Raw genomic sequence first — 27,167 nt, forward strand, 5'->3', positions numbered from 1 at the left:
AAGCATTCTTTACAAAATAGCAAACATGTTGTTGGATTCCTGTAACTGCTTTTTACAACATTACCCTAAGTTGCAGAATGTGAGTTGTAATACAGGTTGTTGTTGTTGTTATTAGTAGTAGTAGCAGTAGTATTATTTTAAACTATATAATTTATACTGTTTATTTACAACTATTACTTGTGTAAGCAATACCAGGTGACCAAGTGATCATTTGCTTTAGGACATGTGCATTCCTTGGCTATGCAGTAAGGCTGGCAAGTTGTTACAGGATGATTGCCTCTTGTAATTAAGAGATGAATATTGTGTGTATGTTAAGAGAAGATTTATTGATGTATAGTTATATTATTGTGGTTTGTTGTTTAGATGTCCTCTGTTCTCCCTATAGTGCCCTTTCACCCCCTCTGTACTGCTGCCACTGGACAGTCTGGGCTGTGCAGAAAATGTGGAGAGAAGGCGTGTACCTGAGCCCCTTGCATAGGGAAGTTGGGAATGGGGAAAGGGGGGCAAGGCATGACAACTCCTGACTTCCAATCAAGTTACAAGAAAGTCTCCACCAATGGACGGCGAAGAAGAGCTGACTGGCAGACTTTAGGAGGAGTCAGCACTGCCTGATGCAACCCCATTTTTATGGACAAGTTCGTAGCAGCCGGGCACCAACTCCCAGTGTGCTGTTCTTTTTCCTTATTCAGTCCTTTGCTGTATTTTTTTAAGGTTTAATAAACCTTTGAAAGTCAGAGTAATTTCTCACAAAGTGATGCCAAATTACTCAAAGTCAGGAAAGAAAAGCAAATATTTCAATAAAAACAGGATTTCAGGAAGATATTACTGGTGGATTCAGTCTTACAGAGACATTAAACTTAGTAAGAGTACTGTGTGCCTGTGGGAGGGACTCACATTGCAGCAGCTTTGATAGGGCTGCTGCTCGTGAGATTGGAGCCACATTGGAGAAGTGCATGGAGAACTTTCTCCTGTGGGAGGGACCCCATGGTGCAGCAGAGTAAGGACTCCTCTCACTCAGCAGTGGAAGATCAGGGTGACAAACTGACCAAACCCCCTGTCTCCCTGCACTGTTGGTGGGAAGGAGAGAGGGGTGGGGGAAGAAAATGTGGTTTTAAGTGCCTATTTTACTTCTTCTTATCCTCCTCTGACTCTGTTAGTAATAGATTCATGTTTTACCTTTAAGTTGAACCTGGTTTTGTCCCTGGAGTGTTTTCTCCCAGTCCTTATCTCAACTCATGAAGCCTTCATTAAATTTTTCTCTCCTCTGCCCAGCTGTGGTAGAGAAGAGTAAGTGAGAGACTTTTGTGGGTGCCTGGCATCTTTGTCATGTCAAACCACAACAGAGAGTTTTCATTCAGGACCTACCTGCTTCTTGCAACATCTGGGAAGAATTCCTCCAGCTACATCAGAAATATGGCTCTGACATTTAAAATGACACTGATAAATACCTTTCCCTTATGCAGCAAGAGAACAGGTAAATAGTTAGGATTTTTTTTTCTCTCTAGTTCCATCCTAATAATTCTATATTTAGGACAATGCATCCTTGCTAGATGCAGGTCTTAGCCATAACAGATTGAACAGATTGAACTGGTGACAAGGAAACAAAGTATATGGGGAAAAGACACGTAAAACCACTGCCCGGATCAGCTTGGTTAAGTAGGGAGAAAATGTCAGGGAAATAGTTAGCTGATAAGTTTGAGTTTTAAATATGTCTTTTCTCTCTATCATCTATGCATAGGGTTCATGTAGATGATGAGAACTGAGTGCTGACTGCTTTGAGTAAGGAGGAAAGTGTACATCTTGCTTAATGCATTTTTCAACACAGAAGTATGAAACGATATGTCAATCACTAGGACCTCAAAAACATATACATACTATTCATGCAAAAGATCATTCTTTCTGCCTGCTTCTCTCACCTCAACAAAAGGCACCATTTCTGTATTTTCAATACTTTAAGTGATATCACTAGACATTTCTAGACAAAGGATAGACACAAACACAACTGTGGTGAAAAAGATATGACACAAAAATATAGCCACATTAAACCAATGAGTGACTTTACTTTCATGTCAGCTAGGAGCATCAAAAGACAACAGTTGTTTTCACAGTTAGGGAATTCTAGTACATTTACAGACCTCTTTGCTTCACCCCTCTCATCCATCTGAAACTCACTTTCTCCCCCTTTCAGATAAAGTTGTCTTTTTGGGTCCCCCAATTTCCATTTCTCCAGTAAACACAAAGCTTTTCTCTCTTCATAATCTTTAGAAATTACTGTATTTTGCTCTTCATTTTTATTCTCCTTTGATTCTGAGGTGAAAACAGAAAAAGGAAGGAGTATCACCAGATCAGTGCCCAGGCAGGTTCAGAGAAGCACCTGACAAGAAGCACAAAAGTGACTTCTTTTGTTTACCAGAACTAATACCAGATTATTTTACATTCTGCAACTTCTGACACAAGTACTGATATCAGGTATAAAATCTTAGGGCTGGAAGCTACAAGAAGACTTTCTGAAAATATTTTATAATGAACTGAATTCTGTTCACTGTTCCTCCAATGTGTCCAGTCACCCTGGAAAAGAGAGTGTCACTGTATCCACATCCTGCAACACTGCACTTGCAGCAAAAGCCCCTTGGATACCATGGATTCAAATACTTGCCATGTAACTAAATATGATGACACATTGCCATGCAGCACCCACAAAGAACTGCCTATGACTGCACTACTGCACAATAAAGCACTTCTAAGCTCTCAGTTCAAGGTCTACTTATTACTGCAACCCTGAAAGAATGTGCAAGTATAATAATAAAGCAATGTATCTGAAGAAGAATAAAAATTAATAAAGGCAGTAGAATTCATCACAGTCCAGTTAATGATATTTATATTACTGGATGTTTCTAAACAAGAAATAGGCAGGAAGGAGTATTACAAAATATTGATAGTTTCCTAATAGAAGAAAAAAAAAGGGACATTTTGGAAATGTAAGGGAAATTTCAGAAGCAGTTGGCAAAAACCAAAAAATCAGAAGAAGTTAAAAAAACTGAAACCAACCAACCAAGAACCCTCAGGAATAGAGAACAATTGAAAAAGGTGGGGGGGGGGGAGGGCGGGGAGAGGGGGAGGAGAAGGAAGGGAGCGGGAGCAGAAAGAAGGAAAGAAGAAGAAAGGAAGACAGGTAGAAAACCTAAGCTGTTTTTCAGCCATACTGAATTTTAAAGAGTTGCAAGATTTAAAAATGCACAGGGCCTTTTTCTCCACAGAGTAAGAATCGTCAAAGACAAGTAGACAGATAGATAGCTGGGCACTAATGAAGACTACAGAGACATTCTGCCACTGACTTCACTTCTCCCTACATAATTCTCTTCTCTATAAGCAATGTTTCCAGTGTTCATCTCACCTCTGTCCATCATAATCACATCTCTTCTTGTTCCCCTCTGTTGGCATTAGCATGACCACATATAGCAATCTCAGAATCTAAACTCTATTGACTAGAAGGAAAGTGCTTGGACTAGAAATGGACTGTAGGATGGAGATGTCAATTCAGAGTCTGAGATAAAAGATGAGGAGTTAGCATCACCAACTTGCCTCATGCCATCAGTTTTGTTTCTAAAATTATTAGCAAAACCCAAAGCAGCAGAAGAGAGAAGTGGTGTGAATAGAAAGAAAGGTGACATAGTTACAAAATTTCAGTAGAAACAGGTCAATTAGGAAAGCAATAAGCATGGAAAATATCAATACTCATGGATGGGCCAAACTTGCATGCAATGCAAGATGGGGCAAGATCCTTAAGCGACTAGCATAAAAGACATCAAAAAACAGTCACAACATGTGAGATAAATCCCAATTTGATAAGGTAAGAGTCCACACATGATACACAACTGGAAGAATTAAAAAACGTATTTCAGCACTGAGCAATAGTTACTCTTCAGGAAACACAAACATATGTCATACGAATGGCAACCAATACAGTCCAAGTGCTGTGTTTGCCACCTCCACGTAAAATTTTGTCTGCAATGGATATATCATTGAAGACAGTGAATTAAAACTAACAAAGCTAGTCTAATTTTGAAACCAAATATGTACTCAAGAAGTCATTACTTCCTTTCATTTAAAATAAGCAAAAAAATCTGTTCTACTTTTTATACTAGAGAAAGCAATTCAGTGCAGAATTTCCTCAAAATCAAACCAAAACAGTATCAACTAGCACCTTTAAAATCTAAGTCACACTGCAAAGCTCCAATGCCTGAAGTTATTAAAATTCATGCTTAATGCAACTTTTACAAATATTAGGGACAAATTTACAGAAAACCCAGATACTACAAAATATACCATAATCACTTTTTCATGGCAACTTAAGACTCTCATTCTGAATGTTTTCACTTTTACATTAAAATTTTAAAACATTTCATATTAATGCTTAGGCCCAGATTCAAATTAAACTTCACCTAAAGGAAGAACTACTGTTCTCCCCAGAGGGCTAAGAGATCCCTCCACAATGCAAATAGTATAATCTTTACATTGGCACTGCATGCAGATACAAACTACTTAAAAAACACTGCATTTACACAGACATCGAAGAGCTGGTTTTCACTGTAATGTATCAGGCCACTGCAAAGCCCTTCACAGACAGGACTAGCATAATCTTTGTTAAAAGCTCGCTCAATGCAAATGAAAGCAAACCTTGCTGCAAGTTTGGCAGACTTCCCAATCTTTAGTAAACAAGTGGTCATCAACAAAAACAACCATAACAGGCAAAGGAGAAGTCCAATTACATTGGGCACAGGCTCAGCAGGACACACATAAACATAGCAGAAGACATCAAAAGAGTCTGGTTGGAAGAGGAAAAAAGCAATTTCAGAGAAGTCATTTCATTTCTTAGAAAGGTTGTATAATCAGAAATAAACAAAGTTTTCATTCAACAATTGTCACCTCAAGATGTTAAAACTCAAATTCAGCACTGATTAATAGAGTTTATATTTGCAGTAATTTCCCATAGTGCTGTAAGAAGCAGGATGAGAAATTACTATAATTCTGTTGGAAACAACGAAAGCCAAAGCCACAGTCACAGCCTTTCACTATATGTTTACTACAGTATTTATGTCATTTGCATTGTGACAGCTCTCTTCTTACAGGTCTCCTGTTTCAAAAAGAAAGACAAACAATACTAATTTTCTTTATGGCCATTTACTACACAAGACTAAAAGAAAAGACAGTAGGAAGGGAAGAAGAAGAAGAACAACCACCACCAATAAAATGAACTCCAAAGCCCTCTCCTTTATCCTCTGTATAAAACTAAGAAGAGATGGGAGAGAAATACAGTGAGTGTTATGTAAGTTGCACATCCTACAGAGTCTCACTCCAGAGATACTTGGCTACATATTTATGACAGTTTATGTGCCTAGCCTTCGGACTGTGTGACACAAATAAATCTGCATTTAGTAATTCCTCTAGAGAGAGATCTCAAATCTGAAGACCCATCTTATTACCCTTAAACAAATCCAAGCAGTTTGTGGGCAACAATATTTTTAGACCAGAAATTATTTCTGAAATTAACTTTCTAAGTTTACTGAGAAGTATTATTCATAACCACAATTGTCTAAAAATAATTCAGATCTCCTAAGAAACACTTTGATTACATGAAGCTAATAATATTCTGGTTTAACATCCAACATCTCTAGATGTAAAATTCTTCAGGTCCAAAGTTCAACTATTACTGCACTGGTAAAATTCACAATGTATACTTTTCCAGCATGTGAATAGGTCCTTGTAGAAGATACAGCAGTAAAAATTAAACCGTGTGTTAACTTTTACCATTCAATTTCTCTTCAGAAAAAGTTTCTATTCACACTGGTTTTATTGCTCTATTACGTTTATACATAAATATTACTGTATTTCCCCTACGGAAACTATACAGCATGAAGAGAGATGCTGCGTAAGAAGACACACTGAAAAGACAAAAATTGCTTGAAAAGAAGACTTACCATTTGTAAGGTCCCTTTTATGAAGACTAGCTGTTTGGAGCCTGGACTTTAGAGCTGCAATGTCAAGCTGAAAAGATTCTGTTTCTCTCACTAATATTTCAACTCTGGAAACTGCAAGTTGGTAGACTTCCATGAAACTTTGAATCACACCCTTTAAAAAGTAAAGCAAATCTTTAGTGCCAGACAAGCTATACTTAAATGCCAAGTAGCATACATCATTACAGAAGATCTAATTTTTATTAATTGCAAAAATCAAACAGAAGTTGTAAACCAGGCACTTAGATTGTAAGTAAGGACTTAACCAGATGTCTAACATGAGATTTTTTACTTCTTCAAAATCTGAAATATTGATAGCTTTGAGGAAAAGCAAATGACTGTGTACCCCAATTACAAAGTGAGCTATTTCAAACATGCAGTACTGCATTGAACAGTTGGTACTATTTTTTATTTTATTTAACTACAAAACTCAGTGAACATGCAATTTGCTTATAAAGAATCACTACACAATTTTAGGTGATTTTTCATACTTTCAAAATGAGTCCTCCCAATTCATGTTAAGAAAATTAATTTGTCAGAAACAAAAGAAATACGGTAAAGCTACAGATCTCTGGAAGCAAATAATCTAATTACAGTATAGCAGGGAAAATATAATTGTTTTCATGTATATAGTGAAAGAATGTCCCAATTGTGTAATATCGATCAGACTGATAATAAAGTTATCAGCACAAGAGAGAACAAATGATTTGACAATAGTGGTAACTTTATATATTCTAAATAGTCTAACACTTTTGAGATTATTGGTCTTTACAACTGGTTAATCACATTTTGTAAGTTACAGTTTTCCCCTTTGAAATGAGCCATAGCAAGCTGCAACTGTAAGAACATATAACAGATAAAATGAAATTGGCCTTCTGAATACGTCTGTAGTACAGACTTATAAACTATGGTACCACAACCAGACATTCACTAAGGTCTTAACTGTTTTCCTTTCCTTGTTCTCAAACAGACTGCTGCTTTTCAGAATAAAGGTAACCACTGAAATCTATCAGGTTATTTTATTGTTAAGTGTAGAAAACTGATATGGCAAGTCAACACCACCCTATCTTTTCTTATCAGAAAAAAATATCCAAAATGTTTTAAATGCTATGGTTCTAACCCTGATAGTGTATTCACATAGCTCTGTAAGCCTGCCACTCTCATCTCTAGTCCTGCTTTTAATTTATTTTTTTTTTATTTCGCATTCAACACAACTAAAATGCTGCATCTATTCAGAAACAATACCAAGAAGGAGTGGGGACATATCTCACGCCACATAATACTGCCTGAGAGTCTTCAAATGGCAACAGCCCACATATTAAAAATCAGACGTGTTGAAAGAGGACTATTGCTTGGGCCTGTGACCCATTGCATTACAAGCTATGTCTCATATCTCATAGCAAGAATCTCATGTGTTCCTTTCACACATGATATTTAAAGGTCTCACTGAACTAGAATGTAGAGACATTTCCTTAACTTCATCCTTTTACCTCTGCTACTACAAAGCTAGTGAAGCCACTAAGTTATACGGCTTCAGCCTACATCTCCACAGGTACTCTAAGGCCATGCAGTTATCTGAAACAGCATTATTTAATTCCTTGGTGACCTACATAGATATTTAATTTGTTCTCTCATTTAATGAATTTGAAAATTTTAAATCTAGGAAAAAATGTATTCACAAACCTTTATTTTCAAACATGGCAATTTTTTAAATAGCTTAGATTTCTTTTTAGTCCAGAAGAAAGTAGTTTTGCAGTTACTAATGGTTCCTTATGAATGTGGAAGATGGCATTTATGCACCCATATGTACACATTCCTTCCAGTATACCCCAACTCCCAAGCAAAGAGTCAGAGTTAGTTTAGGCCTTTCTTGCCTAAATTATTTTTGGGACTTTCAAGGGTGGCATGAGCATGAAGAATACTTATTCTAAGTGCCATCTGCGGAAGGGCAAGTATATTGGATTTTCAGATGTGGCCCTGGAAGGCAAAAATGATTTTAAGAAACTTATGTCAGTCACAGATTGAGAGATCTGTCTTCAACAACACAAAAGTTACACTTACTGGAAAGCCTGATACACAAGGAATGGGCTTAGAACCCGGCCACATGCAAGTTATAATATCTGTCACCTACACCTTAAAGGTATCTGTATAGGAGTTCAGAACTTCAAACGAGATCCCTATTTGAACGTTACAGGTACAAATATATCTGCAGCTCTGGAAATTGTTTCTGTTCAAGAAAGTCAGATGACAGAATTTCCCAGAATGCAAATCTGGCTCTGCAGAAATTTCTTCCACTCCTCCTAATAAGTGCTTTCTTTTGTTTTTAAGTACACATAGCAGGAAGATATATATATATAGTTTTTAAGTATACATAACAATAAGATGTTTCAGCAACACTCCTGATTAATTTTTAAAACATAAAATTTGGCATTTGTACACTTTTGCATGGTCTGCATCTAAGCAAGCATTTCTCATTTTGAATGTGCTGGTAATAGTGTGACATTAAAACTGAGAACAGACCATAATACAATAAAAACTTGTCTTCAGTTACACACAAAATATTTCAAGAACACACACCAGAAAATTACTTCTGTTCAGAAAGGCAAGACATAGTGATCCCCAGACTTACAGGAACCAATATTACTGCAACTCATTATGAAATCTAAAACAATTTTAGATGACTATTGTAGGAAAGTTAGTGGGGAGAAGACTTAATTAAAGAGGTCACTGAAACAGTGGAATTGAAGAATACTGATTTTAAACATTACTGGCACTAGGTGTTCCTCCTTGCTTGTGCAAGGGGCTTGGACCAAAGAACCCTCAAAGGTCCCTTCCAACCTTAAGCATATTCAGTGGTTAGTACAAAGTCATCCTAGAGACTGAACACATATCCAGTGGCTGAAATTTACCTAGGATTGTCAATTTTAAGAGCAAAAATTGTACATAATTGCTTCACAATAATCAAAAACAAAAAGAAGAAATAATCAGATGCTGAATGGTTTTTTTTACAGCAATCTCTTTTCTTTCTTTTCACTCCACTCAATGCTTTAATGTATAAAGGATGTCAATATCATTTATGACATCAATATCCTACATCACATACTACTGATATGGCAGAAGCAAATGGTAGGAGTGCTTTTAATCCAAAAGTGTCTGTGAGAGGAGACCTGTGCTCCAGCACTAAGACAAGACACAGGCAGCTTCATGAAAACTTCAGATGCATGAATTCCCAGATAACTGGCTACAACTAACAAGATAAAACTATATTCTTGGTTGGTATGGAAAAAGGATGCTTTTAGGCTGAAGCTGTTGGACTAGGAATAAAATGTGCAAGAGTGCCCGAATTCTCTTTTCAAGTATAACTTTCAATGGACAGATTATTTTAAGTCTAAATACTTCTGACAATCTCTTTTTTTACAGCTACTGAACAGTAGCTGCAAAACAGTATCCCTATCCAGAAAATCCCTAAGAGGGAGAGTCTTAGGAGTCCCTAAGACTTTAACTGTCTTTGAGAGCAAAATCAGATTTTTTTTTTTTTTTTAATCAGGTCATACCATAAGGGAACTAAATATTTTAAACTTTAGATCTTTACTCAATTAGAAAAAAGGCCTCTGAAGATTTTGAGTGGAAGAAGGCCTTTATGACCTTTCAGAGAGGTCTCATCTGTAATATGAGGGTATGCATAAAAAGTTTTGGCTTTCGCTACAGGTGGTGAAGATGAGAAACCAAAGTTGAGAGAAAAATAAAATTAACTAAGTTGATGCTGTTTATAAGCTACAAACCAGTGAACATCAGAGCAAAAGAGCAACATTTAAGCCATGCTTTCTTTCCCCATATTAATCTTTAAAAGGACTGAAAACACTTAAGCTTAGGACAGTTCTCCAGGGGACATGTAAATCCATTTTTTGCAACAGTCCATGCATGCACTTTTGAATAACCAGTCACTGTCAAATTCTGTACACCATTTCTATAGCCAGTAATTTTCTGGTGGATGGTGCTATAGATGCCATAAAACTGCATTTGCATGTATTGCTGCCCGTAAATCTACAAGACTGAAAGACTTCAATCTGCAGTACTTTATTTCAAGTATTATTTCATCTGGAATACTTTATTTAAAGTGAAAAATGGCTAATACTGACAAATTACATAACAATCTTCAAGAAATTGAAAACACAAAAAGAAAACCAATCTTTTTCAAAAATTAATTTCTGAAATTCAAGGTTATTCAAACTTTAGCTGTTCTCATTGAAGTTATAGTAGAAACATACAACATGAAATACACAGATCAGCATGTGCAAATTAGCAGAAGACCTCTCATCAAAGTGTTAATGTATTTATCATACATTATAAAAAAGGCCTTTTAAATTCCCACTTAAAACACTAAACATGTCGTCTCCCTTGTGCTTAGTGTTTGGATATTGAGAACAGTTTAAAAAATTATTTGAATTATGAGTTACAAATTGTAGCGAATGAAAAATTCCATATAAAGTTTTCCAGTATTCAAAAGTTACAAATAAAATACTAAATTATTAAAAATCAGTTTCTTTATTTTCATATCAGTGCTATTACATTATCTCAGGACTTATTTGGCATGCTGTTATCCTAGAACTGCATCTCATGTTCGAAAGGAATAAACCTAAAGGAAGGTTTACTGTGCTGAAATGATGCTTAATTAAAGGTGTCAAAAAGACTAACAGCCTGACAACCACATTGACTTTGTAACATCAGATGGAGCAGTCAGAATAACAAGGCCATCTACTTTATATAGCATATTTTAAAAATCAGAGATGTACAGTAAAGTTGTAATTCACTGCCTGGCCCTTCTTTCAGGAATTATTCAACTAAACACAGTGTTAGCACATAGCAAATTACCACAGGACTATGTATACAAAAAGATAAAAAAGAACAAGAGAAGGAATAATGAATGAACTTCAGAAGAATGAAAGATTAACACTGGTTAACTAAATTAACAAACTGCTTACATGAGAATCTGAAAAGACGGAGAATTTCATTCCTGGTACAGAGTTTGGCTGAAGTGAATTCAGGCAAAAACAACTGGTAGAAAGCAAAACTCCATGGAGTGGGGTTCTGTATGTGTGTCATTACTGCCTTGCTTTGAACTAACATATATAAAATTCATTAAAATGAGTCTAGAAAACAAAACATACATCAATTAGTTATTGTTTTCAGAAACAAGATTTCAGGATAATTATTATATCTTAAGAGAGATATATTTTGAGAAGAAATTATTGCAATAAATTTTCTCCATATATTTGAGCATTTGAAAACCCATCGTGGCTGCCTTGATCCATAGTCCAAAACATCTAGTGGCATCAGTGAAGGATATAAATACAGCAGCTTCTCTGGAATGGGGGAAAAAACCTCAAGGGAAACTGCATTCAGCAAAGTTGCACTTTTGCAGCTGTTTGGCACTTCTTTAATGATCTATTCTCCTTGTATCTCATTTCAACACTAAACTTTTTGTTCAGTTCCATTCAAGCGTGGCATGCACAATTTAAATGTGCCAAAAAGCAGGTCAGTTTTGTTACAACTTTTTTTTTCCCCCAACAAAAGCTGACTCAGTGCCACACACGGGGCCTAACTCTATCCCCTTCGCTTCAATAACAATTACTTTATCCTGTAGGTCTCAGCAGATACCCCAAGGGAATGAAGCTCTAAATAAAAGGCTAGATTCTTTGCAAGAGGTAATGACATGACTTCCTACAAGAAAATTGAAAAGGGAGCATTGAAATTGACAGCGACGGAAGAGAAAGTGCTTCTACTGGAAACCACAGTGGATGGGCATAACAACAATTGCCATGAAAATTATTCCAAAGTGTAAGACTTTCAGAAATTACCTCAATCTTTTAGAAACTGATAAATTAAGACAAATGTGTTTAGTTGGTATGACCAAGCAGAAAGCATCCTGAGAATTTTATAGCAAAGGAGCTAGCTACCTGCAGCCTTGACTATTTAGAAATAACTCTGGAATATGCAAGAAAATTGTCACTTAACAAAATTAAGGAAATACCAGTTTTTATAGGCCAATAATGTTTATATGCAAAGACCATTCTCACTGTCTATTGCACGAAGTCAAGCACAGTTGCATGCAAAATGTAAAGGAGAAACAATTCTGGCCCCAAAGAATTTATAGTTTAAGCTACAAATGGGGAAAATGCTACCACTCTTCTCATCCTCTTAGAGTCTTGATTCAAAATGAATATTTGAGTTTGTGAAGAAAGGTTAGAATTTTTCAAGGAAGTGGTTTTAGTGAGAAAGAAATGGAAACTGAAAGAAGTTTCAGGCTGGTATCCTGTCTTCTCAGTGTATATCAGCTTCTTTTGCAGTGTATATTCTAGACAGGGATGAAAGAGAGAAGGGTAGTCACTGACACTACTATAAAGCCTACATTTTAGGTAGAGCATGAAAATCTACCTAATGCAAACATAATGCATTATCACTGATGACAAGAGCCAAACAGCAACAGTCACTACAGAAAAGTCCGGATGCAGTCTTACTACAAAACATAATGGTATCCCATCACGCATTCAGTGTTGAGGGAAAGAAGAGAGCAAAATTTCCCATCAAAATTCAGGCGAAATGTCAAGTGAAGTACAAGTTGTCTGAAACTTGATGGTATTGCCTTTGGCCTATTGAAGTGACATCTTGGAACCAGAAAAAACCATACAAATGTTGAAGTATAGAATTCTGTTTCCCATAACTGAATATATGTTACTAAAAGAAATTTTAAAAAGCATAGTCTCATTTTCTCATTCCTTAAAATGACTTATTATTCCTCATATGGAATTCCTCATATTCCTTACATATGGATATCTTATATAAACAAAACCATTTTTATAAATAAATGTTACCTAAACACTAAGCCTTAATTGCCTAAAATCTATTGATTTACTATAGGTGAATGTGTAGGAGAACATTTCAAGGAGGGGACAGAAGCAGATGTTAAGCTATCAGATTGTGAAGTAGAAAAATCTAAAACAACTTCACATGGAATGTAAATGTGAGGTAAATGTGAGATCTGAAAAACTCTTCTGCTCTTTGAAATGCTGTCCACAAACTGTCCATCATAAGTAACTAATTCAACTATTTGCTAACATAGTAGTTTACTGAAAATTAGAATATTGTTTTTCATTGGTTTTAAATAGTGCTCTCTTAACTAAGACCAATTTCAATTACTTTTAGAAAAGAAATATATTTGTGAAAAAAATACTGACTTAGTTTTAACTGCTGTAGAAAAAGCCTGTTGCTGACTCCAAGAGAAAAAAATCTGAGCTCATATAGACATTTCCTTAAATATTTTGGCTAGAGCTATGAAGTACTATAGATTATTCCCTTCTGGCCACAAGAAGCAGCTTTAAAATTGTATATTAAAACATTTTCAAAGTGAATTAAATATTTTACATATGGATAGAAAGGGGAAATGCACCCACTTCTTATTTTCCGCACTAAAAGCTGAGCATAGTATATGATCTAGTTGCCATTTACTAGGAGAGACCAAGGTCTCTTCCAGCAGGTTTAGCCAATATAACAACTGTGATTGTATGGCTCACACATTAATACCCACTACTGAGTCCTAATCCCTGTACCAGATTTTAGGTGAATGCCCAAGTCTAAAGAGCCTAGGGGCTAAAAAACTGTGCAAAGTTATGTGAAACGCTTCATTTCTTCTGTTTTTCTGAAGAATGCATAATGCTCATGGTAGCACTGCATTTTAATTCAACATAAGTATTTAATCCTACATAAAGTGATATTTTGTAGTTTTTCAAGGAAATTCTGAAGTATACCTGTTTGGTTGGATCGCAAATTATTTTTTTCACTTTGGCTTCCAATTAATTACACAAATTCATGATGGCAGTACAGGAAAAAGAAGTAGTCCACTTGCTTTTGAGACTTAATTTATGCTATGAAAATGTTTTATTAGAAATTTCAATGACAACAGCTTTTGTTCCAAAATATGAGGAGGAAATTTAAACACAGTATACCTAATACCAAATCTCACAATGAGCACAAACATTAGCAACCCTCTTTCCAAAGTAAATGTCTGACAGAAGGGACATCATCACTGAGCTTGAAAATTTGCTATCCTTAAAGGTTAGTATTATATATTTTTTCACAAAGTTTGCTTTTAACCACCGTAATCTGAGGAAGATCAAATAAAATTATCCCTATCATCTCTGAATATTTAGTTCTACAACAATGGGTTTACAGCTGAAGAAAACTCTTGTTGGGAAAAAGTGATTGTGTTTGTCTGTCTTTTTGGCATTTGTCATATGACAGATTAGCTCAGCTCAGAAAGGTATATATCCCAACCAACACAAACAAAAAATTGGTGGATGAATGAGACTCCCCTATACTGAAGTCTGGCCTCTGAGGTCAAGAATCTAAGTAAGAATGCCTTTCACTTAGAACAACAACAACTTTGGTTGAAAGAGCTGAGTGATACGTCTGGTCCAGGTAGCTGGACAGGCAAGCCACAGATTGAGATGTAATCTGAGCTCTGGGTGGGAGCCTGTGAGCTGCCAAATTTCAGGATAACAAGGAGTATGAATATGGATGACAGCAGCCAGGTGAATGGATGGTGACAGACACATCAGGAGCTGGGAATTGCCTACCTTTGGGATAACAAAGGAGATGAAGATTGGTGACACCATCTAGGTGGATGGAAACAGAGAGTGGGGACAGAAGCTGAAGACTCAGGATGAAGAGCAAGACCTGCATGCGGGGAGACTGAGGATGTAGAAGATCTGGGGTTCTTTTGCTGGAGGTCTTGCTCAGTGGGACCAGCTTGAGCTGTTTCTGTGTTACTGCACTGTGAATAAATGGCTTTATGGACTGAGACATCTGAGACACTGCTATGGGACACCTGGGACCTGTGAGGACACTGGTCTGAGTGCATGTGAGGGTGGGCTGTGTGAAGAGTCAAGCAGGGCACCCGTCAGCTCACTGGAGCCACCCACGGCAAAGGGGCTTCACTCCCAACAGTTAAAGTCTCTGATGTCTCTGGGAACGTCACTGCCAGCGTCTCATGAATGGCCAGACCGGGAAGTTTCCTTAACAAAAGAGAAGAAGACACTAACTTTTCTGATGGTAGAGCTCTTGTTTTGGAAGACATGACTTTCTGCTTTGTCTTCAGCAAATGAACCAAGTGCCTTTTCAGTAAGTGGGAACGTATAATAAGACTGCAGAATGTGATTTGGATTATTAGGTTGGGAGACTGGCAAGTAAGGCCATTTCCCTGGTCTGGCCAAAAGTCAACAACTAGATCCAATTCCTTAAAAGCATAAGAGATAAAGTGACTTTCTGAATTCTATTTATAAAACTGGATGCTTATAGCAACTATGAAAGGAGAAAACTAAGGAGGATAGGCAATGTTGAGGTAAGTCTGCCTAGAAAGCATACAGTATCCTCCAGTAATAGAATCAGAAGTAAAGCATCTCATATCAAGGGGTGTTGTAATGAGATTGAGAAGGCCCTTTCTAATCTTTCTACTGAATTTGGTAATGACTGGCGTCACAGTATCATGTACTTGAGTGGCGACCTTAATGGTGGATAAACAAAAGCAGAAGGCTCTTATCCACGGATCTTAACTGAAAGGCCTAAATTAACTTAGGCCATCCTAACTTAAAAAGACCCGAGAGAGTAGCATTTTTCAAACTACTTCTGATGTTAATTCACCACTATTTCCTTTATCCATTTTTCAAAGTTGGGCCACTACTTGCAGTTAGGTAATTTATGAGTAACTGTGCCTATGAATGTTGGTAACAGAGAAATCACTTCCATAACTTACAAACTCCAGAAACTATAGATGATTTCTACTATTTTCAGAACATCTGTCAATTACAATGGTGAAGCCTGGGAAAACTTCTGGAGACATTTTAGCACTGCTTCTTATACTCTTATTTTTTTTGTCCTTTTCCCTGCCAAATCTGTTTCTAAGCAGGGACAACCAGCTTACTGCTATTCTATGTGCCCTCTAGGCATAAAAGATTTATTCAATCCCACAGTCTATATCCCAAAGGAGGAAAATTTGTGGCAAGTTTCATGTGGAATAAGACAGAAAAAATTGAGCATCTAGGACAGTGACCTTTTCCAAGGTCCAGGCAAACATCACATTTTGACATGTAGGGGAATCTTTGCTCAAAATCCAGTCCTGTGGTCTTTGCAAGCGTTTGTAAAAGCTTGAGAATATAAACTTCAACTTGTAAATTTTCGCTTGCACAATATTAACCATAAAACAAAAATATCTGAGATTGGAAAACTGGATGGATGGAAAGTCTAGCACTAAACACTGCGGCAATGGCAGGTCTCTCCCTTTAGTAGTTTTCAATTAAGACGAAGAGAAAGAGGGGGATCCACCAATGGGTACTGGTAGTGGAAAAGAACAAACAATCTGCCACTTAACAGAGAGAAATCAGAACTAAAATAGTCTTCAGGCATTAAATGTACATCATAAGTTTGTCCACACAGGTGGTAGGGATTATTCTTCTCTCCTGATCTTTAGTTTAGAACTCTTCTTTTACCAAAAAAGATCCTGATGTTGAAGCAATCCAGAGGAATCTCAAGTTCTATCAAAGTTCCAGGAGGATAAACAAATTTTTGTCATTCCATGGATATCATCTTCTTAAAAGCCATAGAAGATCCAATTCTTTACATGATTTACTTGCCAACATGCAGTCTGTGTATCCTTATTATTCAGGTTTACACAACAGTTACACATTCATCTTATTTCCATTAATTAGAGCATTCTCCAGCTGTCTCCATTCTCTCCTCACCCCCTAATTTCTTACCACCTTTTTCATTTAACAGGGAGAGTTCAAAGATGAGAGATGAGACCATAATGAAGGGAGAGTTCTAAACTCATATAATGAAATTGGGTACTGCAGTGGAGAAGTATTGAGTGCCCTACTTAAAACACATTAGTCCTGGCCACCTATAGCATAGATGTTATGAACCCAAGACTTTGTGCTTTTCACAGTCCAATATAATGTTGGAGTTTGTGATCCTAGGATACTACCAACACATGTCACTAGACAAGCAATCAGTTCAGTAAATGAAAAATCAAGACAACAGCTTCAAAATAACTTGCTATGATTACTGCAAAATAACAATGTAAAAAATAAAATTTGCAGGTATTAACATATGTGGATTTATAAGCCAAAATTTATACAACCCTTTCTACCAAAAAAACCCCAAAAAACCACTAAGAACAAAACACCACCAAAATTAATTAGTGACCAATTGTTAGGATCTGGTAAAACAAAACAGTTTAACTTTCAATCCTTTCAAAACTTACCGTCTTCAAATTTTACCTCAGTTGTATAGCATTTGGGATACTACCCCAGTCTACTTCTCCAATACATGATAAATGTGGAAATAAGAGAACAGCCTGTTTTTTATGCCTAGTTTTATATTCTGAAAGATTTACTGTATAATCCTTAAGTTGCATATTCACTACTATATTTTTGTCTAACTGCTGTCACTTATATTGTCATGCAGAAGGGCAAATCAGGGTCAGTTTATATAAGCAGCATCAATCTGAAAAATCTTCATGAGTCTTTATTTCAAGGCATTATGCAAAGAAAGCTTGACATTAAGAGAGCCTTAACTGACAGCAAATGAAATCAATCAGCAAATCACTAAGCCATAATAAACTCACTCAAGTTGTAGATAACCCTTCCTCTCCCAGGTCTTTAACTACAAGGTCCACCAAAATACAGTATCTGGGCAGCAATGTCTCCCATGATTCTATTACAAAATTATTGTACTAATATAGCGCAATATTTAATAATTTCTTCTTCCTCTGTAAGCAATTGATAAGAATAACAAGGAGACCTTTTATAATAATGGACTACTAAGTAGTTAAGCAAAAAAAAAAAGACTAAACAAAAGTCTCAGCATTTCAGCAAGAAGGTTTTTTTTAATATAAGAATAGAAAATAGTCTGATTCTATTTCTGCTACTTAAACATTTGTGTAATATGGTCTATTGTCTTATTAAGTTCTATTGTTTAGGCTCACTTGCTCAGCATTTTTTTAGTTTTTGAAATTAAAAGACCCAGCACAAAAAATGTAAGACTCCAGACAATTCCAATCATTCATGGTCTTCACTTCATGAATTTAATTTGTAACCCACATGATTACCAACAATTAAACATCTATGCTTCTTAATGGACATGTCTGCATCACAATGGTACACAGCACACACTCTCTAAAAATTAGTCAAATTTCTACTGTTGCTATCTGTGAAAACTACTCCTTTTCTGAAGATGCTGTGCACAGACAAACGCATGCAGTTCTGAAAGACAGGATTTCTGAAGTAAAAATATCTGCCTAACAAGGTATTATGAGAACTATATTTGACATCACCTGTGATAAAACAATGCTTTATTTTTCAATTACAGCTACTAGGAGTCTGCTCTTATTGACTGAGGCAGCTTTGGATACATATTGGGATCACCATGACTCTAGAGTAATTTTTCTCCTGAAAGGACAGTGAGTAGTAAACAGGAAAGATGCCTCCTGCTAAAACATGCAGCAACCTGGTAGCCAGGTGAAAAAAAAAGACAGGATTACAAGAAGAAGCAAAACTAAATAAATAAACTTAGTTAATTAAGATTGTATTTTACACAGTTCTTAAAGAGCTTTCTTGCATATTAGCACAGGTAATTCCTAAGACATCACCCACATGCAACAGATATAAATATATGAAAAAGTCTAAGTTGACAAAGACAGATAGTTACATGATTGCTTGATAAGGCCAAAAAAGTAAACCTTCCATTGAGAAAGGTTACTGAAAGGCTAAATTATTATGTACTAACTTTGGCATTCAAGATAATCATGAAAATCATCATCTTAGCTGCAAAGTTTTTACAAAACTGATAGTGCTTACAAAAGGGGCTGGACAAGAGTTAGTAGTGTCACAGGCACAAAGAGAGTTTTCAGGAATTGATTAATTGGTGATTGCAGACACTGACTTTGATATTTTTGGTCCCTAAGGCCAAGACTTAGCAGGGCTGGAGTGCAAGAGTGTTCCAGCTAACTACAACACCCTCTGAGAAGGTTCTTCATATAATCTGTCCTAATTTAGTAGGATGAAGAAAGGCAACTGAAGAAATAAAGAAGTGGTAGGGGGCCTGAAAAAGTGAGGGAAAGAGGCTAATGATAAGGAGCAGAGAAAAAAGGGAAGGAGAGAGGGCCTGTATGGGAGAGGAAAAAAAGACTGCTAACAGAAATGCTGTGAAGAGGAAAGGAAGTTGAGCAGTTAAGTGGTGGAAAGGAGAAACAGTGTGAAATTCAAATTATAGAAGGAAAATTTCCAACATCACTGGCAGTTAAAAGCTATCTCATTTTTTAACATATTAAACAATATTTTCCTAATATACATTAATCTAATGTTTTAAAGTAATTATACAGAATTATGGTAAAATGGCTTCCAAATATTTAGCAGCATGATACAACATATCTGGAGACATGACTCCAAATACCAGCTGAACTCTTTCATGAAGATTAAATTAGAGTTCTCCACTTTACGTCTCTTCAGTCTGGTTATTCAGACTTTACTTGGATGTCAATCATTGCTAAAGTCCTACACCAACTTTATATTGCTAGATTGATGACAGTAATAGGTTAGGTTTGCAAGAAGTGTTGCCCCACTCTAATGCTTTTGAAACATTTACTTATTTATGAGTATTTCAACTCAAAATGAAAGTGTAAAGTAGCAATAGTGTAATAAAGAATCACTTTTCTCTTTAAACAGTATATTTTAGACAGACTTGTGGTCAGTCCAGAAGCATCACATTTTGACACTAGATATGGAAGTAGTCCTTTTGGAGAGCAGAAGAAAAAATTAGTCCTTATGGAGATGGGAGGGCAGCCCAACTGATAGCAGCTGCTAAAGTCCTGGACAATGAAGACCCAGTTTTACTTGACAAGAAACAGTGATCTGATACCATAGAAGGCAGCATTCTGGCCTCTATAATTCAATTGGTAGTTCCTTCTCTGGTGAAACAGTGTAAAAATAAAAGTAATAAATGTAAGTAAAAATAAAACACTACAAGAGTGTGCATGATGCATCTTTAAGACTCTAGAAACTATTTCTTCTTTCTGAAGTATTAAGATAATTTTCTTTTTAACAGCCATGTTAATAAAAGAAAAAAACTTTTAAAACAGAAGTACAAGATTTAAAATACTAGTAATACTGTTTTTAAGCAGCTGCTCTACGATTAATTAATCTCATTAAGTCCTCTTACCAGAATTGATTTATGTTTGAAAGACAAGCCCAATGCACAGGATAAGATCTGATGACAGAATTATAATGTTACCTTTGAAATCACTTGCTTCCTCAATTTGGTAAGAACATTTTTATTGACAAGTGAACACAGAAATGAGAAAGTGTTTATTATTTTGAGGAAAATTATCAGCAGAATTATGCATATCTTTCACCATCTAATCTATCAAGCATAAATCTAAAATTAATAAACAAGTGAAAATAAATACAAATTAGGAAGCTCCTAAAACTACATTTATGTTTGTCCAATTAATTAGAAAAAGTGGACCTACAGCACAATTATATAATGCATGACTAAATCATGCATGAATGCATAAATGGAAAAAACCTACTTCTTTGTAAATTTATAATGATTAATGCTAACACTGAATATATGTCAGTACTTGACTATATTACTTCTAAAACTATAATCCTTTATTTTATTACTGTACTTTTTATTTTAAATGACCTCAAAACACCTAAGAATGGCAAAGAAGTACATATAAATCCCATGTTGACTTCCTAAACCTGCATGAACGGATGGATACATGCTGAAAATAGAGGGAGCAAGATGGGACAGGTGGAAGGGAGAGGCAAAGGGACAGGAGGGACAGAAAGACTGATTCAGAGCAAGCAAGATAGAGTGGGAAAGAAGCACAGGAAGCAGAAGACCCAGGCAGTGTAGCACACAGAGACTGACTGAAAGAAAGCTCCAGAATCTGCAGTGCAGAGAGAGCAGGCATGCAGGGAGAGGGAAAGCAAGAGTGGGTGCATGTGGTCAGTGTGCACACAGCAGCAAGTGCTTAGCCAGGAGGGCATGTGTGCAGTGGGGAGTGTGCAGAGAGGACACACGGACAGGCAGGAGAGAGCGGGTGGCAGAGAGAGACAAAAACAGAGGCAAGACAAATGAAAACTTAACCATCTCAAACCCACCTGGAGGAGAGAATCACAGAATTGTTATTGCTGGAAAAGGCCTCCAAGATCATCTACCCTTGACTGAATACCACTGCACCAACAAACCACAGCACCAAGACCACATCCAGCTGTTCTTTGAACACCTCCAAAGATGGTGATTCCACCATATTCCTGGGTAAGTCCATTCCAATGCTTTACCACCTTTCTGATGTCCAAAATGAAACTCCACAGGCACAGTTGGAGCCTATATCCTCTTGTCCTGTTGCTAGTTGCCTGGGAGAAGAGACTGACTACAACCTGACTATAACCTCCTTTCAGGTAGCTTTGGAGACCAATGAGTTGCTGGAAGTTAGGACTTTTTGGTTTTTTTTATTTCTCTAAGGAAATTTTCCCCCATTTGTTGCCTAAGAGATGTTAATGAGAATAGTTAAGAGACAAAGGATGTGGCTGGGAGGAAGAGGAGAGGGAAGGGTGCAGTTTGCTGCTGCCTCTTGGCTGAGGGGCTTTCTCTTGGGAAGTGCAGAGAGACCACGAGATTTTGGCTGGGGGTGAGGGGCTGGGCCCCTGCCTTGCTCCCAGTGTCTCCCTCCCGAGCGTACAATTTCTGTGCCGGGCTGTTAGGCCAGAGGATTCGCTGCCTCTGCAGACCTTTTGTCTTTCACTACATCTCCTCTTCATGGGCGAGTGTCCACTTGCAAGAGCAGCTGTTGAACTGGGAGCTTTCCAACACCCGACCTCACTGGGAAGGGAACCCCAACACGCAATCCTTTCCTGGAGGGAGACTCTTCTGGAGCTTGTAGCAGCTGCCTACAGCAACCTGCCTGCCTGCTGCCCAGCCCCGCTGTTTTCTGATGCTGTCCAGCCCCGCTGTTTTCTGCCACTGCTTCGGGTTTTTTGCTGCACCTTAACCTGATACCCCATGTTTGCCAGGGCTTCTGCAGCTCCTGCCATAGCTCTGGAGTCTTTGTTTTGGAGTTTTGGTGGCCACCCTAGGTGTGGCCACTGGCCGCCTCTGCTGTTCCAGCTGGCTGCTCCGAGGGTCCTGCTGCAGTCCATTTTGCCATCCAGAGGGGCACTGGGCTTGGCTGCCACTGGGGGTTTGTAAAGGAAGCCCCGTCCCGCTGGCCTGCCCGCCATTGCCCACACGAGGGAAGCGGCCGGGCTCGCGCCACAGCGCCCCCTGCAGCCGCGGGGAGTCACCGCACCCGCCCTGCCCGCCGGGAGCCAGCAGCGCCCCTGCTGGCTGTGAGTGGAACTGCACCAGCGGGGAAGGCGCCTGCGGCCCAGAGAGGGCTGGGACCGGGTTTGGGCTCTGCTCGGTGTTAGCGCCACAGCTGCTGCTGCTGGTTTGTCTTGTTATACACATACACATACAGTAATAAAGAACTGTTATTCCTTATCCTATATCTTTGCCTGAAAGGTCCATTATTTCAAAATTGTAATAATTTGGAGGGAACGGGGTTACATTTTCCATTCAAAGGGAGGCTCCCACCTTCCTTGACAGACACCTGTCCTTTAAATCAGGACAGGTATCCCCTGAGCCTCCTTTTTCCCAAGCTACACAACACCAGCTCCTTCAGCCACTCCTCACAGGACTTGTGCTCCAGACCCTTCTCCAGCTCTGTTGCCATTCTCTGGACATATTCCAGCCTCTCAGTGTCTGTCCTGTAGTGAGTGAGGGAGGCGCCCAGAACTGGACATAGCGCTTGAGGTGTGGCCTCCACCAGTGCTGAGTACAGGGGGACAATCCCTGCCCTGGCCCTGCTGGCCACACTGTTGCTGATCTAGGCCAGGATGCCACTGGCCATCTTGGCCACCTGGGCACTGCTGGCTTGTATGAAGCCACTGTCAACCAGCACTCCCAGATCCTTTTCCCATTCATTTCTTTTCTGTGTTCAACTAGTATCTGAAATCATGTCTTCAGATAGGTTGGATCATGCTGATAAATATTTAGAAGTCATTTTAGCAGAAATCAACTATAATTCCTTTAAAACACAACATTAACATATGTGTCTGAAGTACCTAAATTTGCTTCAACAAGTTTCTTTTGTACCAGTTTCTACCCTTGTGTGTCTACCTCTCCAAACAGAAGAAACCTAAACTTAATTATTTATACATAAACATTTAAATCTCATTGGATTTATCTGGGGGATTTATGAATTGTCTTTAGATAATAATGCTTGGCATTAGTATCAATTACATTTTCGATGTAAAAGTAGTTGAGACAATTCAGAATTAGTTTTCTGAATGCCCACTTCTTCTGTGAGCCAAAAAAGAAGAGTGCTAAGATTATTAATTAACTTTATCCTCATTCTAAAGATGTAACACAATTGAATTTTTGTATTTTATAAAAAGCAGATAACCTCTACTGGTTAATTTAAATAGTCATCTGCCAAGCATGACTACTAGAATTAGCAATACCATGTCATTTTAGTTGCCTGTTGAACCCTATATCCTGTATTCAGAGGAGTCGTCACATATGGTTCCACTTTTTCTCTCCAGTAGGAACATCTGGGCATGGCCAGAACAGCACACCTTAAATACTGGGTTCACTGTGTTACAGGTGCTTGAAAACAATAGATAATTTTCCACTTTCAAACTTAAATGGCACAATTTTGTGACATAACATTCTTCCCAGCAATTAAATATCAGGTGAGACTTTCTCAAAGCTATAGCAATCATATTTTAATCTTAGAGATATTACACTTTTTTCATTTTTTATCCAACTGAAGTGACATTTTCAAACTACTATAGTAATTCTTCTGCAGTCCTCAAGAATTTAACAAATGCCTACAAATTAAGTCATACTTTCACTACTTGCATGGGGCTTTAGAAGATGCTTAGTGCAAGGATATGCTTGTTGAATAACTTAACATTTCAACCTACTACATAACTTTGCAATTTAGGAGCCATTCCATGAAGTGCAGGCTTTGGAGAAGATATACAGAATGGTGTCTCCAAATATTTGATTTCATTACCTTAAGGCTGAAACTAGAGGGTACAATTTTTTAAAAGATACATGCCACTTCCATACAATGAAGAAGTGATACATTCAGACCAATGGATATATAATTAATTATTGATCTCAGCCACCTACTACAAACTGGATGCATGAATAATAAAAATAGGACAATGTCATGTTCTGTCAGTACACAACAGTTCCAATAGCCAGTGCTGCATCCCCATCACACTCTCAAATTTAATATCTTAATTTTTCATGCAATTTAAAAAAATATACTATCAAATACCAATAAATTTAAACTTGGGAAAAAACTCCTGATGTCTAACACTTGTAGATAATAAGGCCTTTAACTGAGTCCTACTTACCACAGATTAACTATGGCAGTTCTAGAGAACATGCAGGCAAACAATTCCACTGGTTCTAAAGAGAAGTGTCCATAAAGTGATTTCTCACAGTATACCTCATTCAAAATTACAGGATTGCTCTTAGTGTAGTTTTGCATGGAATTAACATCAATTAGCTGACTCCCAGCTATAAAAGGAAAATTTCATAAGAAAATCTTTACAGTGTGCTTAGAAAGTTATCAAAAAAGCACTATGTAACTAGAGATAGGGAGAGAAGAGGAAGAGAAGCAAAAGGGAAAAGGAGAAAGGGAAGGAGGAAAGGAACCTCACAGTGATACAAACTGAACGATTGGAGCTGTCTGTGTACGCACAGAGTAACCAAGTGTAACTGAAGCTGTCAGGTAAACAAAAAGTAGGTTTACATAACTGCAGTACTCGTGCAGCACATGCATTACTATGGGTTAGCTATAGCACAAGTACTCTGTTCAAATGTGAAATGCAACTTTTTATACTTCTGTTTCTATTCTTAGAAATAACGACAGAATAGACTATCTTGGAAATGCTTCTGCAATCACTGGAAGGTCAAAAAAGTATGGAAGTTGGGATGAGACAAAAAAAAAAAAAAAAAGAAGCAGGTATCACCAAACAGTCTTCTAAATTAGAAGAGTGGTATTTAAAAGCTGGTGATTTCTGTGACAGCTTCTTAGAGTAAAGATGCACCTGTGGAGCTTTTTGTGCAGCTTTAAAAGTGATCATCACTGTATGGGGAACCATTTGCAACCTACCCTCTGCCAGAGATGTACAGCTATGCTTTCTAAGGTGCACAGGAATCTCACGCAGTTACATATTACTACTTTATTATGGAAACATGATAATACACACATAATTTAAATATTTTTTGTATTGAAAGAAATGCATGTAAAAAGGCAACAGTGAAAAATTTCCAGTTTATCCCTTCTTGAATGTTTGGTTTTGTGAGGCTGTTCCTGAAATTATATACTGCATCTAGAACTGAAAATCTACAAAAAATTTAAATAGGTTACTACAGAAAAGTATACACATTATGCAATATTTTAATTTCCTAATATCCTTGCACTTTACTTGACTACCTTTACTCTCTCTGATTCAGATAGAAGAGCACAATGAAAGAAATATGTACTCACTCTGCCTTTTGTTCTCTCACTGGGAAAACGAAATATTCTGCTTTTAACGATAATGTATTCTGCACAGCTATAAAGACTAAGGCATAGTTTGTAGAGAAGACATAACAAACTTAGAAACACAAAGGAGGCATTGCCCAGAATTCACTTTTACATCTGAAGATGTGTACATTTTTAGTTAATTTCTCTTCTTTTCCCCAGTTTCCTCCTAATAAAATTAGTATTTTGAAACACATAAATATTTAAACCTATATAAACAAAACATCTCCTGTACTAAAGTATTCCAAATAGAAGTTTCTACTAAATTATGAGTGCTAAAGATCACTGTTAAGTCTAAAACTGAAATATGAAAAAATCTGATAATGACCAAGTAGCAGCATAAAACCTTGCCTCCCCTCTCTGGTTTTTAATTTCTACTTATCTTGCTTAAATTAAGCAGAGAAAGAGGGGAGGGATAGAGTGATATTAATTTTCAAATATAGAATTTGTGGTTTTCCATGGTCATATCCCTGTCAGTTATTTAATATTATACCAGCCAAATAAAATGTTCACATCATCTCTGAAATACCACATCCAACAGTATATATGAAAATTATTTCTCTTTCAACTGTTGACTACATTAGTTATGAAGCATTTTCTTCTCCACACATTCAGAGCAGTCTAGCTTCTTGTTCTCAATTGCAAAAATGAAAACAAGAAACAGGATTATTTTAGACTCTAACCTGAAATGCTGCAGCCTCTGGCCTGCCCTTCAGCCCTTCCTCTGAAAAGGTCTCCAGGTGCAGTTTGGGTAGCTCCAGGGTGAAGTCATTCGTGGCTGCTGCAGTACACAGCAGCAAGGCCTGATCTCTGACCTAAAGGGAAAAAAATAGCATCAATGGTAATTCCCCTTCAGACACATTAACTGGGATGAACTGGGTCCCCTTGAGCCCACTGAGTGGACTTGCATTGATCGCTGGACCTGAAATCCATGAATAAATTTAGGACTAATTGATTTTTCGTTGCAAATAAATCTCTAATTCAGAGTGCTGGGAGAGAATGTTAAGAAGAAAAAGCATCTTCCCCTGGTCTGAAATGAGAAGAAAAGACACCAAGGGCTCTGTAGCCCAGCTGGTGTACACATTTCACAGATCTGTCGCCTGCAAAAACCTCGTAGGAAAAGAAACAGTAATTGTACTGTTGTACTGTAATTGTACTTCTAACTTAAGCAAATATGAGCTGTGAAATTAAAAAGTTCATGTGATCACATCAATGAGAAGCTGGCATGTGAGTTCTGTCTACTCTGGTATCAGTCCTCCAGAATAAGGTTCATTTGGAAACAACTCAGTAAAAAGTCAAAATTAAATGAATAATCCACAAATAAAGCAAAACGAACTAACCTGTAGCTTTCCAATTAATAAGGGGGGGGAATGGGAGGAAGAAAGAGCCGCTGCGTTTTGCGGACTGGGTACGGGAGGCACTCGGGGCCCTACGCGGGCTCCATGGCT

General features: G+C 37.4%; 1 protein-coding gene across 1 annotated transcript in view; it reads right to left on the bottom strand.

Moving 5' to 3' along the window:
- Positions 1–27,167, bottom strand: part of CCDC171 (coiled-coil domain containing 171) — a 152,491-nt gene that overhangs the window by 15,660 nt on the left and 109,664 nt on the right. The window contains exons 22-23 of the mRNA XM_066569192.1: positions 26,403–26,534; positions 5,979–6,129 (exon numbers count right to left, since the gene is read on the bottom strand). Coding sequence (XP_066425289.1) covers positions 5,979–6,129; positions 26,403–26,534 — 283 coding nt within the window. The remainder of the gene's footprint in view (positions 1–5,978; positions 6,130–26,402; positions 26,535–27,167) is intronic.

The sequence above is a fragment of the Molothrus aeneus genome, chromosome Z, assembly GCF_037042795.1.
Source record: "Molothrus aeneus isolate 106 chromosome Z, BPBGC_Maene_1.0, whole genome shotgun sequence".
Lineage (NCBI taxonomy): Eukaryota > Metazoa > Chordata > Aves > Passeriformes > Icteridae > Molothrus > Molothrus aeneus.